The sequence below is a fragment of the Carya illinoinensis genome, chromosome 3 (assembly GCF_018687715.1).
Source record: "Carya illinoinensis cultivar Pawnee chromosome 3, C.illinoinensisPawnee_v1, whole genome shotgun sequence".
Lineage (NCBI taxonomy): Eukaryota > Viridiplantae > Streptophyta > Magnoliopsida > Fagales > Juglandaceae > Carya > Carya illinoinensis.
This window is the reverse complement of record NC_056754.1, coordinates 19690791-19710213: the sequence shown is the minus strand read 5'-3', so window position 1 is coordinate 19710213 and position 19423 is coordinate 19690791. Positions and strand designations below refer to the sequence as shown.

At 35.2% G+C, this 19423-nt stretch overlaps 1 protein-coding gene across 3 annotated transcripts; it reads left to right on the top strand.

Moving 5' to 3' along the window:
- The first annotated feature begins 4994 nt into the window (after positions 1–4994).
- On the top strand, positions 4995–9071 carry LOC122303678 (G-type lectin S-receptor-like serine/threonine-protein kinase CES101). 3 transcript variants are annotated; one of them, XM_043115562.1, is made up of 8 exons: positions 4997–6386; positions 6471–6578; positions 6654–6856; positions 7118–7328; positions 7435–7560; positions 7978–8089; positions 8165–8315; positions 8436–9071. In XM_043115562.1, exons 1-8 carry the CDS (start codon positions 5198–5200, stop codon positions 8739–8741), a joined length of 2406 nt encoding a protein of 801 aa, XP_042971496.1. In that variant the 5' UTR covers positions 4997–5197; the 3' UTR covers positions 8742–9071. The 3 variants fall into 3 exon arrangements, with proteins under 3 accessions (XP_042971498.1, XP_042971496.1, XP_042971497.1); XM_043115563.1 differs by having other exon boundaries at positions 5006–6386; positions 6474–6578; XM_043115564.1 differs by lacking the exon at positions 6471–6578 and having other exon boundaries at positions 4995–6386.
- Positions 9072–19423: the final 10352 nt, after the last annotated feature.

Sequence of the window (19423 nt, the reverse complement as noted above, 5' to 3'; positions counted from 1 at the left end):
CACAAAAGGCCTTTGAGAAGCTTAAGGCAGCAATGGTAAGCCCCCATGTGCTACGTTTACCAGATTTTTCTAAAATGTTTGTAGTTGAATGTGATGCTTCAGGGGAAGGGTTGGGAGCTGTGCTGATGTAGGAAGGAAAACCTATTGCTTATTTAAGTCAGGAATTGAAAGGGAGGAGTCTTATGTTGTCAACTTATGAAAAAGAGCTCTTGGCGTTGGTAATGGCAATCAGAAAGTCGAAACATTATTTATTGGGACAGCATTTCAAGGTCGGTACTGATCAACAGGCTTCGAAATATTTATTGGAACAAAAAGTGGGGACTCCTACATAGCAGAAGTGGGTCTCAAAACTATTAAGCTATGATTTCTCAGTGAAATACAAGAGTGGTAAGACAAATAAAGTGGCAGATGCACTATCTAGGCTACCCTCTATAAAACAAATTGAAACCTAAACCAACAATCCAGTCACCAACTCAGCTAGCTAAAACCATCCCAAACAACCAAATCCCTTCCTCCAATCACCACAAAACAAACAATCAAATATCCAAGCCATAAGCCTTTTACAACACAATGAGTAAAGGAGTTGAAGAAAACTTACCCCAAAGATTCCCAGTTGCAGGAGCTGTTAAGCAATTGCCATCAGGGAATCTTGGACCAGTCCTAGTACCAAACTCGAGATGGCCTACTTTTTTACAAAGGCAGGTTGCACCTTGGAAATTTGGTGGCCTTCCAGCATGAGATCCTGCAATAGTTCCATAGCAGTCCATTAGGGGACTACATGGGGTATATAAAACATATGCACGAATTGAAAATGAATTTTTCTGGCCTGGGCTAAGAGGAGATGTCAGGGCTTTCATTCGTGAGTGTGATGTATGCCAGAGAAGCAAAGTGGAAAATATTCATCCTCCTAGCCTACTCCAGCCACTACCAATCCCTACAAGGAATTGGAATAATATAAGTATGGATTTTATTGAGAGTTTGCCACCCTCAGGAGGGCGTACAGTGATAATGGTGGTAGTAGATCGATTGAGCAAATATGCCCATTTCTTGCCCTATCGTACCCATACACTGTAGCCTCTGTGGCTAGGGTATTCCTTGACAATATTTTTAAATTGTATGATTTTCCCCTAACAATTGTGTGTGACAGGGATCCTGTGTTTACTAGCCAGTTTTGGAGAGAACTCTTCAAACTCAGTCGCATAAAGCTTTTGGTAAGCTTAGCTTACCACCCCTAAACATACGAACAAATGGAGATAATGAATAGAGGGTTAGAAGGCTACCTGAGGAGTTTCACAGGAGATAGACCCTGTGATTGGGCACGGTGGCTGCCGTTAGCAAAGTATGCATATAATACCTTAGAACACACTTCAACAAAAATCTCACCATACGAGGTAGTGTATTGACAACCACCTCTGAGAATGATGCCTTACGAGCTAGGGTCCACGAAAGTTCAAGCCATAGATGAAGAACTCAAGAACCAAGAACTCATCAACAAGTTAGTCCGTGAAAACTTAAAGGAAACTCAAGAAAAAATGAAGCTTTATGCAGATCGAAAAAGAACAGATCATGAGTTCTAAGTTGGAGATAAAGTTTACCTTTGGCTTCGCCCATATTATCAAATTTTAGTCGCAGTAAGAAGAAATCTAAAACTATCACCGCAATACTATGGGTCATACATGGTGGTACAGTGAATCAGCAAGGTTGTATATCTGTTAGATCTCCCACAAGAGTCACAGATCTATCCAATATTTCATGTTTTGTGTCTCAAAAGGACACTTGGACAACAAATACAGCCATTAATAGAGCTTCCGAGGATAACATTGGAGGGTACCTTAGAACCCGAGCCTGAGATGATTCTCAGTCGGTGTTTAATCAAGAAAGGGAGACAAGCAGGGGTTGAGTTGCTAGTCTAGTGGAAGGGCATGGCTGGAGAAGATGCAGCGTGGGTTGATTGAGAGGAGTTGTAGCTGCAATACCCACCCTGACCTTGAGGGCAAGGTCTTCTGAAGGGGGGGAACATGTTATGAGCCGTCAAAGAAAGAACACTAATCTTCAGAGTTGTTGTTGTAAAGTCACAGGGACTGGATCAAGGCCAATGTCCATCGGCCTATGAGTTAAGCGTGGGCCCAAAGTCCCGTTCCATTGTGTCAAATTTTGGGTGGTTCCAGATTGTATTTCATGAGCCACGTTGAAGTCAGTTGAGTTAGTTTGTTTAATGGGTTAGTTATTAAGTTACTTTAGTTTATTTAGTGGGTTAGTTGCTTGTTAGTGGGTTTTAAGGTTGAGTGCGTCAGTTATGCTTTGACTAAGTATTTTCATTCCTCTATTTATATGCTAATTATCAATGAAAGAGGTACTTCAATTTTTCTAGAACATTGTGAGTATAAAGTGGAGGTCAGGCCCCTCGAAGTGCCTACAGATTTCCTACAGAGAAGAGAAAGGTTTTTAGTAGTGAGCTTGAGAGGGATGGTACTGAAGTAGCTAAAGTGTTACTTAAGCTTGGAAGCAAAGTAGAAAAGATGGAAAAATTAAGCTCTAAAGACATACTATTTGAAGTGCATGAAGCAGCAGAAGAATTACAAATGAAGATTGATCAGAAATCATACCTTCTAGTCAATTCGGATAACTGGGAAGATGTAAGGCGGGCTAAGGAATTTGAAGATCCTCATAACTTCATCGATGTCAAGGAGAATGAACATAAAAGTCTTGTGATCAATGCAGGAGAGATTGAACATGTGAGTGTCTCCACAAACAGAAGTGAATTGAGACCCTATAGTCGTTCGAACCTTTTATTGAATTTAGAGTTTACTATTTTCAAAATGCACTAAATACATGTCTATTCCAAGAATATCTTCTAAGAGCAGCAACTGAAAGAACAAGTACATGTATATTTTTTATATTCCAAGAATATCTTACTAAATACATTTATATTCTAAGAATGTCTTGTTGAGAATAGTAGTAAAAAGTAGGTAAAATATAATAGTAAAGTAACGAGTAATAAAAAGTAGGTGACAAGTAATAATAAAGTAATGAATAGTGGTGAGAGGTACTCTCACTACCTAAACACAGAGTCTTTTATTCTTGGGACTTAAATCCTGTTCTTTTAGTTTCAAATTGCTGAAAGCTTGCCTCATCTTCTTTGAGCGCTGCTTGGCAATTTTTACAGCAGCGGTACCTCATTTTCTTGGAATTTAAATCCTGCTCTTTTGTCACCTATTTTTTATGTCAAAGGTATGTTAAAAAAATTATTCTTTATCCACATTTGATATTCATAAAAACTGCCTTCAAAAGGAAACCGATGATCATTATCTTTCACAATCTACAATAATATGATTAGAACGGAAATGGAAAAATCACCAATACATTCGATCTCAAATAACTACACCAAATGGGATGGCACTGTCAGAACCTTCTAAATTATTGGTTTTCCATTACAAAAGTTTCACTGTATGTTCAAAGGTGACAAATTTGCCCACAAATTCCCATGTGCCCAATGCTGTAAAGGAGGGGAATCATCGAACGAGCTAATCATGATATAAGCTCTCCAGCTGTGTGCCATCCAGCGCAAGTTGCATCTGAAAGAAAAAAAAAAATGTTTAATTTATGCACATAGACATAGACAAAAATGACTTCATATACTCCCTGCATATGGCAACCTTCCATCTAGTCAAATTGACAAATACACAACTTACCTGCCAAAAGCAACACCAGTATCTGAGCACCTTCTGCATTACACCTTCTGGATACTCACACAAAGCACTTGGCTGTTAAACGAAGTGTAGTAACCTTCCTGCAAGAGAGCACCAGAGCACCTTCTGCATTACACCTAAAGAATACAATTTAAAATAACAGAGCAAAAGAACCTCACCCATTAGCATAAAATGCACCTGATCATCCCCTATAACAACTAGATTACAAAGGGGTACATCAAACCAATAGACTGTTAATTTGAGCAAACCTAAAACTTCCAACCACTTGGATATAAAAAACAAGACCATAAGGATAAAAGGTGTTAATTTTTTTATTTTATTTACTTGCCAGTTTTAGTCTGAAGTGGCCAGGCGGTCGTTGAAACCCTGAGAAATAACCTTCTCCAATTGGACCCCATCACCGAAGAAATCAAAAGTCAAAGCAACCCAATTAAAATTAATCCATACGATCTAAAAAGCATGACCAGATTTTTATAATCAATATTGGTGACCAAGTTGACACTCCGGTTAGAGGACTTGGTTTTTTTTAAATTGCGTTACAAGTTTGAATTTCATCACAACTTTTCTCTGTCTTTATTTATTTTTCCCTTCTTTCCAAGTCAAACTCGTAACTGGTAATTTGGGCTTAAACTTAAAGTATGCATAATTAAGTGGGTTATCATAGAATCTAAACCCCTCCAAAAAGGAAACCAATCAATCTGATATTTTGAATTGGAAAACAAGATCTGTTTTTACCCAATCGGATGATTAGAAAAGTCATAAGAAAGTATTGGAATAATCTTCAAACTATAAGCTAGATGCCGTCGAAAATCATCTACTCCCACTTTGAAAAATTTGTTAATAAATGAGGTTGAAAAAATAGACGTTGGCAATTGTTCAACAATATGAGTTATGAGAAAGACGTCCTTAGAAGCAACGAGCCATAGTTTTGATGTGTATGAATTTGTCAGCAAAGCATCCTTGACCACGTGAAAGGAAGAAGCTTCCCCGGAAAATATTAAATGATACATTTTTTTTTTTTTTGAAGGCATATTAAATGATACATTGATAATGATGACCACGATTATATATATACATATAACATTATTTTTTTTTTTAATTATTGATGTTAATATTATGTGGTAATGTAGGTTCATAGCAAACAAAAATTCATCCCTAGAAGTTGTATTCATCTGGTAACTTCGATCATTCTCTGATATGCCTTTCATTTCTTCAATCTTATGATCAATTTCCTGCCCCGCGCAGGAATTGTAGAAAATGTTCAGTAAGTAGATGACTTTCAATTTTGGCATGCTAATAATGATTTGACATGTCAACTCAGTCATGATTTACAATATATCTTCTACCTTCAAAAATGAATATAAAATGCAGTGTGCACGTAGACTACAGTTGCAGCTGCTGCTTCTCTCTAGCTACCAAGTGCAATATTGAAAGTGAAACGTCTCGTGTAGAACATCATCTTTAAGCAGCATTAATTAGCACCAAAGATGGAATCTATTCCGCCAATATTGGTTAGCCAGAAATCCCAGCTTCTAACCGCAATATATGTCTTCACTTTGTCATGTTGGTGCCTTGGAGCGCTGCAGTTTTCTCATGCACAGAAAGACGCCATCAAACCGGGGGAAGTTCTTGGTTATTCGCAGCAGTTGGTTTCAGCAGACGGGAGATTTCAACTTGGCTTTTTCGACCTCAGCAATCCCGTTGGTGCTTACTTGGGAATATGGTACACAGATGATACGTTCAACCACCGGTTATGGATTGCAAACCGAGACACACTTATATCAGTTGGTCAAGGAAATCTAACAATGGATGGAGACGGCCTGTTGAAGATTCTGCATGATGGAGGGAGTCCAATTCCCTTGAATGCTAACAAAACAGCACCGAACTCGATCGCTGCTCTCGAGAACTCAGGCAACTTCGTGGTGAAAGAGTTGAATTCTGATGGATCTACCAAGAGGATCATATGGGAAAGCTTTGATTATCCGACAAATACACTTTTGCCTGGGATGAAACTCGGCATCAACTATAAAACAGGGAAAAAATGGACACTTACTTCGTATTTAGCAGCCGAAAACCCTGCCCCCGGAGGCTTTTCTCTTGAATGGATCAACCTTGTAGCAAACGGAATAAGACAGTTGGCCATCAGACACCGAGGGGATTTGTATTGGCTTAGTGGGGTTGGGAGCAATTCTGACTTTGCGAATGTTGGTTCCATGTCTTCAGATGCTGGCATTTACAACTTTAGTTATGTCACTAATGAGAATGAGAGCTATTTCAGTTATTCTGTTCCGGGTGAGCGTATTCCAAGGTGGATCTTGACCTCAGGTGGAGGTCTTATGGATTTTCTAGATTCTCCTTTTGTGAGCAATGGTTTGTGTTTTGACGATTCCTCCGCTCAAGGGTGTGTGCCGCGGAGTTCACCCATTTGCAGGACTAGCAGTAAAACGTTTCAGAAGCGAAAAGGTTATTTTGTTTCATCATCACCTCGTTCGGATGAGAATTCAAGCATCAGTGTTTTTGATTGTTGGGATCGATGCTGGAACGATTGTTCCTGTGATGGTTTTTGTACACTTCAAGACACTGACACCGGATGTCGGTTCTTTGGTGGTGAGTTTGTAGAAGATACAGCTAGCCATCTAGAAGATTTCTTCGTTCTGACTGATATTTCAGAACCTGGTAAGACTTCCCCACACCCAACTTGTTGATTTTTGAGGCATTTTGTTTTCCTTTTTAGCTGACTCTATGTAAGCTTTTGATTAGTAGAGCCCAGAAGAAAGAAGATATGGTGGATATGGATCATAGTAGGACTAGTGCCTGTTCTAGCTATAATCATATTCTTAAAGTTTTTGAGAAGGAAGAAGCTCCATCGTAAGTTCTTAGCTTCTAAAGATAACAGCAATTAATTTGTTGAGCAAGATAACGAATGAATCTTCTGTGGAACAGGGGACCTGGACAGAAATCGGGAAGCATCAACATTGTATGAAATGACGAGTTCAAGGAGATCTGGAGACACAAATGAGATTAGCAACGACGGGAAGAGAGGCAATGATTTGAAGGTACTCAGTTTTCAATCCATTGCGGCTGCTACCGACAACTTTTCCACTGAAAATGAACTTGGAAGAGGTGGATTTGGTCCTGTTTACAAGGTAACGCTCCTTACACTTCACAAAAATATCTCATAAAAATAAATTTATAAACTAATATAATTTTATAAAAGAGTTTTGATCTATTTTACAGTACAAATAGTTTTATAATCTAACGTACTATATTAAATCCACGTTGGTTTGTAGTTTGTAGGTTTATTTTAATATAATCTTTTTATGATTAAAATATTTTTCTTTTCATTATAATTTTGTTAACAATTTTAAAAGCTTGATTACCCTTTTATAAATTAATACTATATGTAGGGAAGACTACCAGATGGGCAAGAGATAGCTGTTAAGAGACTTTCGAGGCGTTCCGGACAAGGACTGGTGGAGTTCAAGAATGAGCTTATACTAATTGCAAGACTACAACACACTAATCTTGTTAGACTTTTGGGTTATTGCGTTAAAGAAGATGAGAAGATGTTGATCTATGAATATATGCCCAACAAAAGCTTGGACTGTTTCCTCTTTGGTTGGCCATGCTCTCTTTCTTTTTCTTCAGTTCATATTATTTTATTCTTTTTTTTTTTTAATTGTATTTCAACGATGTGCCTAATTGTTTACTCAAAACCATATAGATCCAAAGAAAAGGGAGCTTCTGTATTGGAAACGACGTTGCCTTATCATTGAAGGCATTGCTCAAGGGCTTCTATATTTGCATAGATATTCTAGACTAAGAATTATTCATAGAGATTTGAAAGCAGGTAATGTTAGATTCTATTGATAAACTGATAATGTTATTTATTTTGGTCATTTTAAATAATAGAAATACTTCATCCACAAATAAATTTCCTTTAAAAAATAAATTCACAAAAACAAACTCATAAATTGACGTGATGTTTGAAAAAAAAAATTGATGTGATGTAATGTGATCCGTCTATTATAAAGTATCTTTTATAATAAAGTAAATCTGATGTACTATATTAAACTATGTTAGTTTGTAAGTTTATTTTTGTAGAAATTTTTTTTTGAATCTCTTATATGATCTCATGCTTTTTATGCAAATAAAAAAATTATTTAAAGCAAACAAAAAATGTTGGACATATAGAAATTATGAAAACAAAAATTTTAGAACAACTTCTCACTATAACATTGTTTTATCAAATTATTTTCTCTAACAGGTAACATCCTGCTTGATGCTGACATGAACCCCAAAATATCGGATTTTGGCCTGGCAAGAGTTTTTGGGCGGGATGAAGCTGATGCTAAGACACAAAGAGTAGTTGGAACATAGTAAGCAAGCATTCACTAGTTCTTTGTGCAACTACTTTATCCTCAAAGGCTAAAATCTTTTGTTACTGGCTACAGTGGCTATATGTCACCAGAATATGCAATGCAGGGCAAGTTTTCAGAGAAGTCAGATGTCTACAGTTTTGGAGTTTTGATGCTAGAGATTGTGAGTGGCCGCAAGAATAAAGATGTTTTTGATCCTGAAAACACTGTGAGCTTAGTAGGATATGTGAGTAGTCTGAATCTCATCTCTATCTTTTTGGTTTGTTTGTGGTACTGTTTTGTTAGGTTCTAAATGACCAAATACAACTAACTTATCTGCAAATTTTGAAACATGGGTTGAGTGCAGACTTGGGAATTATGGGCAAAAGGCAAAGGTTTGGATCTAAAAGACTCGACTCTGGGTAATTCTGATTTTGATCACCAAATTTTGAGACACATTCATGTGGGTCTCTTGTGCGTACAAGATTATGCAGCGGATAGGCCTACCATATCTGATGTTATTTCTATGCTTGCCAATGAAACTCTGCCTCTTCCTATTCCAAATCGAGCAGTATTTTCTGCTGAAAGAAAATTGACAGGGGCAATTTTAACCAGTGAAGAAAAAGAAAGTTGCTCTGGAAGGATAACGATTTCGGAGGTTGATCCCCGATGAAGATGGAAACCTCAAACAGACAAGATTGAAGATACATATGGGCTGAAAGAAGAGAATAATTGATTTTGCTATTTTTCTTATGATGTATAATTTTTACTTTTAAATTGATATGGCTCGAAACACTTTGGGAAATGAAAAGTGAAAACATACATGCACATATGTATTTTCATTCTTGACTCTTTCATTTCATGGTTGACAAGAGTACTAGAGACCATACATTATATTTATTGTAAATTGTGAAATTAAATACTTAAATTTGGTAAACATATGTTCATTTTGAGGACATAGGTTCAAAACTTCATAATAACAGTCTATATTTTGTGACATAAATGATATGTTGGGCTTAGGATTATATGGCTCGTTCGAACAATAATAATGTGTCAAAAACTATCTAAAAGTGGCACTAGAGAGTTTTGAACAATTCTAGAATCAAGGAAGTAAAGTTGAAGTATTGTATTTCGTATTATCATGTGTAAAAAGTATAAATGTAAAAAATTGTTTATATACACATATGAGGGAATAACTGACTATCCAGTAATTCAACAGATGGAGAATATTCTAGAATAATTACACATGTACATGTACAAGGCTGATAATACGCCCCCCCAAGATGGAGTGTCAATGCTAATTACACTCATCTTGTGGAGATGCATTTAGTAAAGATGTCAGCCAGTGGGGGTAAAGGAAGAAACATGTAGAGTCTTGATACATCCAGATTAAACCAAATATCGAACCATATGACAATCAACATCTATGTGCTTCATGTGCTCATGAAAGATCGGGTTGGCAACAATGTGAATGGCATCTTTATTGTCACAAAAGAGCAAGTAAAGAGACAAAATCTCAGCTGAAAAATCCTTAAGCATAGTTGAAAGCCATAGCAACTCACAACAAGTTGATGCCATGCATCTGTATTCAGTTTCTGCTAATGTAACACCCCGTTCTGTAGTATAGAAACGTTACTAACATACAAGACAAAATACCCGGTAAAGAGACTCATTATTCTGAAGTAGCTCATTTATTGGAAAAAAAAAAAACTTAATTGAAAGGACATAAATAGTCTTGAAACTTAAAACTGAATAAAACAAAACATGAGCTAGTCTTAAACAAGACTAGTTATTGAAATGACATAAAAGAAAACTTAATCCTTGTGTAAATGACACTTATTCATCTCTAAGTTTTTATACTAAAACTACTCCTGACCATCCAGCTCTGCATCATCATAATTACCATTTGTGGCAATCAACATAGAAGAAAATAAAAAGACAAACAATAACAAAAATGAGTCGAATACTCAATAAATAGCACATCATATCGTAAAATATTATTTAGTTTAGCATAAATTGGATTTTTAAAGCCTTATCATAACGTTCATATAACATTCATAGATTTTCATAATATGCTATTTAACATGAGCAGGAACATACAAAATAATGGCAAATATGAAACGTGAATGCATGAGTTAACTTGTTTATCTTGAATCATACTTATTACATGGTGAACCACGCTTGAGTCCATGGCACCATATAACTTGTCATGTATTGAAACACGTTTGAGTCCGTGCTTCACTTATCTTGCATAACATGGAGTGAAACATGCTTGAGTCCGTGTTTCACTTAACTTGCATGGCATGGAGAAAAATAGGTTTGAGTCCGTGTTTTACTTAACTTGCACTACAAGGAGTGAAACACGCTTGGGTCCGTGTTTCATCTAACTTGTATAACATGAAGTAAAACATGCTTGAATCTGTGTTTTACTTAACTTGTACTGCATGGAGTGAAACACGCTTGAGTCTATATTTCACTTAACTTGTGTAACTTGTAAATGGTATTTTCTTGTACTTAGCATAGCATAACATGGCATGTCCTAACATGATCTAAACCTTTTATAACATTTCATGACATGCATGATCTAAGAGCTACATGAACATGGCATACATGATCTGGCTATTTATTACATGGCATGCTTAGCATAAATTGGATTTTTAAAGCCTTGTCATAACTTTCATATAACATTCATAGATTTTCATAACATGCTATTTAACATGAGCGGAAACATACAAAATCATGGCAAATATGAAATGTGAATGCATGGGTAACTTGTTTATCTTGAATTATATTTATTACATGGTGAACCACGCTTGAGTCCATGGCACCATATAACTTGTCATGTAGTAAAACACGCTTGAGTCCATGTTTCATTTATCTTGAATAACATGGAGTGAAACACGCTTGAGTCCATGTTTCACTTATCTTGCATAACGTGGAGTGAAACACACTTGAATCTGTGTTTCACTTAACTTGCATGGCATGGCTGGAGAAAAACACCCTTGAGTCCTTGTTTTACTTATTAACATGGAGTGAAATACGCTTGGATCCGTGTTTCACCTAACTTGTATAACATGAAGTAAAACACGCTTGAGTCCATGTTTTACTTAACTTGCACAGCATGGAGTGAAACATGCTTAGTCTGTATTTTCCTTAACTTGTGTAACTTGTACATGGTATTTTCTTGTACTTAGTGTAGCATAACATGACATGTCCTAATATGATCTAAACCTTTTATAACATTTCATGGCATGCATGATCTGAGAACTACATGAACATGGCATACATGATCTGGCTATTTATTACATGGCATGCTTGACTTAAGTTATTGCATGACAATACATGGCATACATGGTCTAAGTATTTCATGAATATAGTATGCGTGATCTGGCAATTTTAATGCATAGCATACTTATCTTAAATTATTATATGATCATATCATGGCTTCCATTTGATTTTAGTAACATTCAATCCATCAATCAACAATCCATAATAGCATAACATATATAAGCTTGCTTTCATGTAAATCATCGTAATTCATAGAAGTTCGTGAAAGCGATCTAACCTTGAGTTGGCTCTTAGCGCAACGTAGATAATCATCAAAACCATATCATATTATCATACCCAATTATAATATTTACATCACCCATACATTTATATGATCATACTATTTACTTTTTAGCATTGTTTCCTAATTTTTGACTTGTAGCGCGTTACCTATACGAGATGCTAATTGTCATTAACATATCTAGGAAAATATATCATAGCATCTAAGTACTAAGAATCATGCCATAAATTAATATAACAATTAATCAGCTATACTAAAATTAATATATATAATATTATTTAAAACCCATAAAATATCCCTTGGTTTTATATTTAAAAGAATATAACATAATAAAATTTACACACTCTGATCTAACCAGCCCATGAGAAAAAACTAAAATAATAAGTTCCATAAAATTCAATAGAATAAAGTTTAAGACTTTCTTTAAATCCCCTAAATACACTTTATATAAAAAAAAAAAAAAAAAAAAAAAAAAAAAAAAAAAAGGTTGTAAAACTTGGTCTGGCTTAAAATCTCAGCCCAGCCCCTAATTAACGAAGCAGCCCATTTAAAGTTATAAATCAGTTTCTGCAAAAACACAACCAGCCTAATATAATCCTCAAACCCACACACAACTTTAATCCACAAACTCTATTACAGTAATTCAAAAAATAAATAAAGCCCGCCCAAATAAAGACAAAACCAGAAACAACTTAACCCAGCCCCTAAATAAACCCATCTTAATAAAAGGCATACAGGAGGGTGGAAAATAGAGGAATAAAGAAATTCGTAGCACAAGGCAGCACCATGCAAACAGAAAATAGACTCAACTCACCGAGCAAAAGACCAGTCTGGTGGCTGGGTTTGACCAGCAACGTACTGGGCTTCTCTAGATAGGGTGGTGCGACACAATGAGAGAAATAAAGGGGGTTAGAGTGAGAGGCTGAAATCGAAAAGAATTAGAGAGGGAGGAGGGTAAGTGTGACGGCAGTGGCTTACCAGAGGAAGTGGGTTCGTCGGAGATAAACTGGCCAGCGATTTCTGTGGATAAAGGTGGTTCTCCGACATTCTGGGTGTACGGCTGAGAGTGCAGGAAAAATGAAGCCTATGAGAGTTAAGTGTTTCTGCAAAACTTTTTCTGTAAAGAACCAGAGTGTAACGTGGGATTTTTATGGAGGAAGGGTTTCTTATTTACGTGGGTCTCCAGGAGGTTAGATTGGAAGTGGTTTGAGTGTTGGTTTGATCTAAGAATCTTTTTTAAAAAACATTTGAAACTTATCCAACAACAACAAACAAACCAAGATAAGAGGAATTACTTTAAAAACTCTAACTAATCTGGTCTATTATCCCATTTAAAAAAAATAAAATAATTATAAGAATATGATAAAAAAAAAGTAAATAATAAAATGAATAAATAAAATAATAACATAGTAATTATAAATAATCAAATAAATAAATAAATTCTAACTGAATTAATCTAAGATCCTATTCTAGGTTTGTATGTTACAGCTAATGATAAAGATGCAACAACATGTTTCTTGGATTCCAAGAAACTACAGATTCTCTAATAAAGATGCAAAAGTCAGTTATTGATTGATGAGTATTAAGGCAACTAACCCAATTCGAATCACAGAAAGCCCATAATTGTAATTTGGATGCATTGGGAAAAATTAGACCTTTTCAAGTGTGGACTTAAGATACCTTAGCACCCTATGAACTACAGTTAAATGAGGTTGGTGTGGTCAAGCAAGAAATTGACTCAGAATATTAACTGAGTAAGTTATATTAACTGCCTATAATCCTTTTGTAAGACTTGGGGATCTAAAATCAAATCTCCATCTGATTTTGAAAGATTTAAATTTTGCTCCATTGGAAATGTAGTGGGCTTGGTAGCTAAGAAATCAAAATTAGCAAGAATCTCCAAGGTGTATCTGCGCTGACAAATGAAAATAACAACATTGGATCTAGCTACTTCAAGACCAAGAAATTTTTTAGGTGTCCAAGGTCTTTGAGTTTAAACTTGGATTGCAGAAATATTTTTAAAGAATTTACAGCAGTTAATTATTACAAACAACGACAACATCATCCACATAAACAAGGACTATGAATGTAGAAGAGTAGGACTTTTTAAACAAAGAATAATTTGATTTTGACTAGGTAAATCCCTAGGCAAGCAAGGTTATTGTGAATTCTAAAAACCACAACCTCGAAGCTTGTTTCAATCCATATAAGGATTTGTTTAATTTGCAAACCCATCTATCTTTTTTCTTAGTAAAACCTAGTGGAACTTGCATATATCCTTCCTCATCTAATTCTACACGAATGAAAGTATTATTTACATCAAACTAATGTAAATGCTAGTTATGAACAGTTACCAAAGCTAAGAGACATCGATTGGTGACAATTTTTGCAATAGGGGAGAATGTATCAATACAATTAATATCTTCTTGTTGTGTGTAACCTTTTGCAACTAATTTAGCTTTATAACATTCTAAAGTCCCATCTAAATTAAATTTGCATTTGTACACCCATTTATAGTCAATTGATTTCTTACCAAGTGGTAAATTAGTTAAAGTCCAGGTTTAAATTTCCTCAAGAGAATTTATTTCAATAACCATTGCTTTTTTCCAGTGTGGGTGTTTGATGGCTTGGCTAAAGGTTTTAGGTTCAAAATAAGACGAAATAGATAAGGTAGAAATACGGTAAGCAGTAGATAATTTTGAATAAGAGAGCGTAGAAGATATAGGATATAATGTACTTGTATTGTGTGAATGATTTCTCCTATGGAATCTGCTGGACTAGGATAATTAATAGAGGTCATTGAACAATGATAATCTTACAAGTAGTTGGGCTATCTTCTATGTCCAAGAGACATTCTTTGAGTGGGAGGAGGACTTAAATGTGATACGAATAGACTTGAGAGTAATGTTTTCTATAATGAGGGAAGGAATAACTAGAAATGGATTTGAGGCAGAAGAAGATGGTAATGTGGATTGAAAAGAAAAAAAAAAATTCTCATGAAAAATGACATCTTTGGAGTTGAAAACTGATTTGGTAGAAAGATTAGGCCCTATTTGGATGTTAGAAGATACTGAGATTAACTCAGTTTAATCTAATTTTAAGCTGAGTCTAACATCCAAACACTTAACACTCAAATCACTAAACATCACTCAACTCAAAACCTCTTTACACATCGGACCCACAACCTTTTTCAACTCAACACCTCTTTATATACAGGACCCACAACCTTTTTCAACTTTTCATAAATACATTTAAACTCATATTAACACCCAAACACATCTAAATTCATCTTATGTAGGCCCCCACTAAACTCACTATATCATTTTAACTCATTACTATTTATAAAGAACTCAACTCATCTCAACTTAACTCAATATCCAAATGGGACAACTAATTTGTATCCTTTTACTCAAGGGGGATAACCAAGAAAGACACAAGGTTCTGCCCTTGCATCAAATTTTGAATGATGAGCAGCAGGTATATATACATAACAAAGACATCCAAAGACCTTAAAATGGTGATAGAAATGTAGTTTCTGAAATAACATTCTGAATGGTGATTTGTTAGACAACAATGGCGGAAATTGATGTAAGAATACAATGTTGACTTTTGTGTTTTTCTTGTAGTCCCACACCGGTGAGATGTAAATAAATATGCATTAGGCTAGGTTATAAATAAGACGCTTAGCCTCTCAGTTTAAATGCACCAGTTGAAAGCTTATCTAGTAACTTTTGACTTTAGTTAAATTCCTCTATTAGCCTTTTGTAAAAGGTGAAGAGGTGTAAAGTTAAAATTTTACTAGTAGGGTAGCTTTGTAGGTGTGGTGAGAAGAAAAATTGTGTAATTGTAACAATTTTTTACATAGTGAATTTTCTTCTCTGGGTCTGGTGGTATTTCTCCTGTTTTGGAGTTTCCACGTAAATTTCTTGTGTTGTTATTATTTTTCTATTTTTCTTGTTATTCCTGCAAAGCCTAGATCCTAGGGGGGTGAATTTGGAGGTCTAAATTCTCAACAATCGGTATCAGAGCCATTAAGTTCTTTTTGTGGGGTAGAGTTTTGGTGTGGTAGTGTGGATACGTACAGTCTAAGAAGGTTCTGTCTAGGAGATTGAAAATTTTAAGTGTGTCCATTGTGACCCTCCAATCTTTTTTGGGAACTGACTTAGTGGGGTACTATTCATTTCTACAGTAAAATTCATCAAAGCAATGTCAGGAAGTAGGCCTTCAAATCTTGTCAAATTTGAGGTGGAGAAATTTGATGGAAGAATCAATTTTGGCTTGTGGCAAGTACAAGTCAAGGATGTCTTGATTCAATCAGGATTACACAAGGTATTGAAGGGCAGACTAACACCTGAAGTCAACACTGGTATTAGTGTGACTGGTGAAATGAGCAGATCTAAAATGAGCGATGAAGATTGGGAGGATCTGGATTTGAGAACAGCAAGTGCGATACGTTTGTGCTTGGCCAAAAATGTTCTTACAAATGTGCATGGAATATCTACGGCAAATGAATTCTGGGAAAAACTTGAAGAGTTATATCAGACGAAGGGCGTCTCAAATCGTATGTACCTGAAGGAGCAGTTTCATACACTGCAGATGAGTGAAGGTACAACTATTTCAGATCATTTAAGTATTCTCAATGACATTGCCGCTGAGCTAGAAGCTATTGAAGTTAAAATTGATGATGAGGATCAAGCCTTGAGACTCATCTGATCTCTTCCACCTTCCTATGAGCACATGAAACCTATCTCGATACATGGGAATGAGAAAATAATTTTTTCAGAAGTTATCAGTAAAATCTTTTCTGAAGAGAGAAGACTAAGTAGTGAAAGTAATGTTCCACTTGAGAACTTAGTGATGGTAGCAGCTGGAAATGGGAAGATGAAGAACTCCATAAAGAAGAAAGTAGTCTGTTGGGAGTGTGGACAATCTGGGCACATCAAGAAAAATTGTCCAAGAGCTGAAGCAGGTTCGACAAATGGCTCTAAGTTAGTAAATGGAGATACTGGTATTGATGCTAATATTGTGTCTCTCTCCATGGAAGATTTTGATCTTTAAAAAGAGATATGTACATCCTCATGGCATGCCACTAATTTTCAAAGTTGCCATGATAGAGAATGTGTTAATATTAGCGGGTCCACAAGTTTGCACACAAGCATTGGTTTGGCATTGATGCAGGATGTGTGGTGGAAATTCATATTGATGGTTGATGAACTTCCAGGAGAGCCAAACATAGAAGTTACACCATAATTTTCAGCAAGGTTGTTTTCGACATGGGCCGAAGTGAAATGCTTGGAATTGATTTATTCTGAGTGGGTATGTTTTTATGATGAAACATGATAACGGAAGTTATGAAGATCTTCATTGAGGTGAAGTTTGGCTGTGGGACCAGTCAAAGTCACAAGGTAGAGATTGTTAACTTTTGTGTCTTTTTTGTAGTCCCACACAGGTGGGATGTAAACAAATATGCATTAGGCTAGGTTATAAATAAGAGGCTTAGCCTCTTAGTTTAAGTGCACCAGTTGAAAGCTTACCTAGTAACTTTTGACTTTAGTTAAATTCCTCTATTAGTCTTTTGTAAAAGGGAAAGAGGTGTAAAGTTAAAGTTTTACTAGTGGGGTAGCTTTGTAGGTGTGGTGAGAAGAAAAATTGTATGATTGTAACAATTTTTCACATAGTGAATTTTCTTCTCTGGGTCTGGTGGTTTTTCTCTTATTGTGAAATTTTTACGTAAATTTCTTGTGTTGTTATTATTTCTCTATTTTTCTTGTTATTCCTGCAAATGGTAGATCCTAGGAGAGTGAATTTGGAGGTCCAAATTTCCAACATACAATCACACTAGAAAGTGAGAGGAATGTTGGATTGAAATCTGAGAGTTGCGGTAACATTTTAAAATATGTTGATGCCTTCATTGAGCAACACTATTCTATTAAGGTGTGTATACACACCCTTTATGGTGTATAACACCTCTACAAATTGTAAAATTATGTCATATTGAATTCATTGCCAGTATTAGATCATGTAACTTAAGTTTTGGAATCAAATTGTGTTTCCACAAGCTGGAAAAGAGATTGCATGTACTCTCGTTACTGATAATCAAGAACAGTTTGCAATGCTCCACAAGTACATTCTGGCATTAGACAAAATTTGCATTTCATCTCAATAGCTTTTGGACGAGTGAAATAGGAACTAACAGAATTATGATCTTGAACCAAACTTGAAATATCTTTCTTTAATTGAAAAATGCGAGGACCATTGGCCTGTGAAAATCTTTCTTTGAGATCTCTTCGCATTGGTTTAGCCGAATCAATTTATATAACACTAGAGATAATTTCTTTGGACAAAAAATTAATAATGCAAGACAGAACCATACTATTGCAACAAATCCAAGAAACATACAGAGGATCGTTCTCAGTAGGTTGGGGTAGACTTCCATCTACGAAAGCATATTTGTTCTTTTCAATTAATGCCATGGTCATCAACTGAATCTAGGTGTAGAAATTCTCATCGATGAGTGGTTGTGAAACAAAGAGAGCACAAAGACCATCACCTTGATGAAGGAAGTAAGGATTTGAATGATCATCCATCGTATTAGCCATAGAAGAAGGCAAAGCGGAGGGTTTTCTCCTGATACCATTCTGGAATCAAGTAGCACCATTCTACACGTGAGGGAATAACTGATTGCCAAGTAATACAATAAATGGAGGATATTTTGGAATAATTAACACGTGTACATATACAAGGCTGATAATAAACCGTTGAAAGTGTAAAAGTGTACAAATTATTTTTTTAATTCTATTTAAACACGCATATTTAAGCATTAAAATATAAGAATAAAAATAACAAATTACATATTGATTAGATGGCAGTATATGATTTAAGACTTCCAAATATAATTGTTTTTTTTTGTTCGAATGGTTCATAAAAGTGGTGTTGATAGGGCCATAGGGGTGTGATGTCCATTCGTACTTTGCTAATGTAATGGGTTACTGAAAATAAAATGGTACACCAAAATTTAACATATTAGGATGAAATCTATGATGAATGTATGAAATACAAGCTCTCAACTTTCAATTACAATCTGTTTCAGTAAGAAAGGGAAGAAGATGCAGTTCAGCAGTTGGGCCCAAAGAAAAGCTAACCTATTCCGATCCCTAAAGTCTCCATACCACCCTCCTTTTCTCTCAACTTTTCTTTCATTTATCTTTTTATTTTAAATAATGATAAGGCCACCGCTGGCTTTTTATTATTTTAATTTTTTTTAATTCATGATTAAGAAGTGTTTTTTAATAATATTATAATTTTAAAAAAAATTAAAAATATTAAAAGATATATATCAAAAAAAAATATACTAAACTACTAACCGTAACTCCAAACTCCCTGTTAATAACGGTAACTGTAACAAATTCTTTTTATTTTAAGATATATTTTAAGAATAGAAATTTTAATTCTTAAAATGAATAAGAATTGTTGTTCCCATTCCTTTTGGAATAGGAATTGACTCCTTTATAGAAATTGAAGTAAGATTTTCAAGATAATCACAATTTTGTTTACAAATATACTATTATTCTTAATTTGAGTATTAAACTAAAAATTTGAAAAAAAAAGTCAATGGTGGTCACCCGCCCACTTTTGGTAGCCGGATCACTTATCAAATCGAAGTCTTGAGAGTGGTTTGGCAAATCTCTGAACATTAGGTATGGTCGTGAGTGTGCAAATGCCATTCAACTATTTTAAAAAATTAATATAAAATTTATATAATAATAATAATTTTTTAATAATAAATT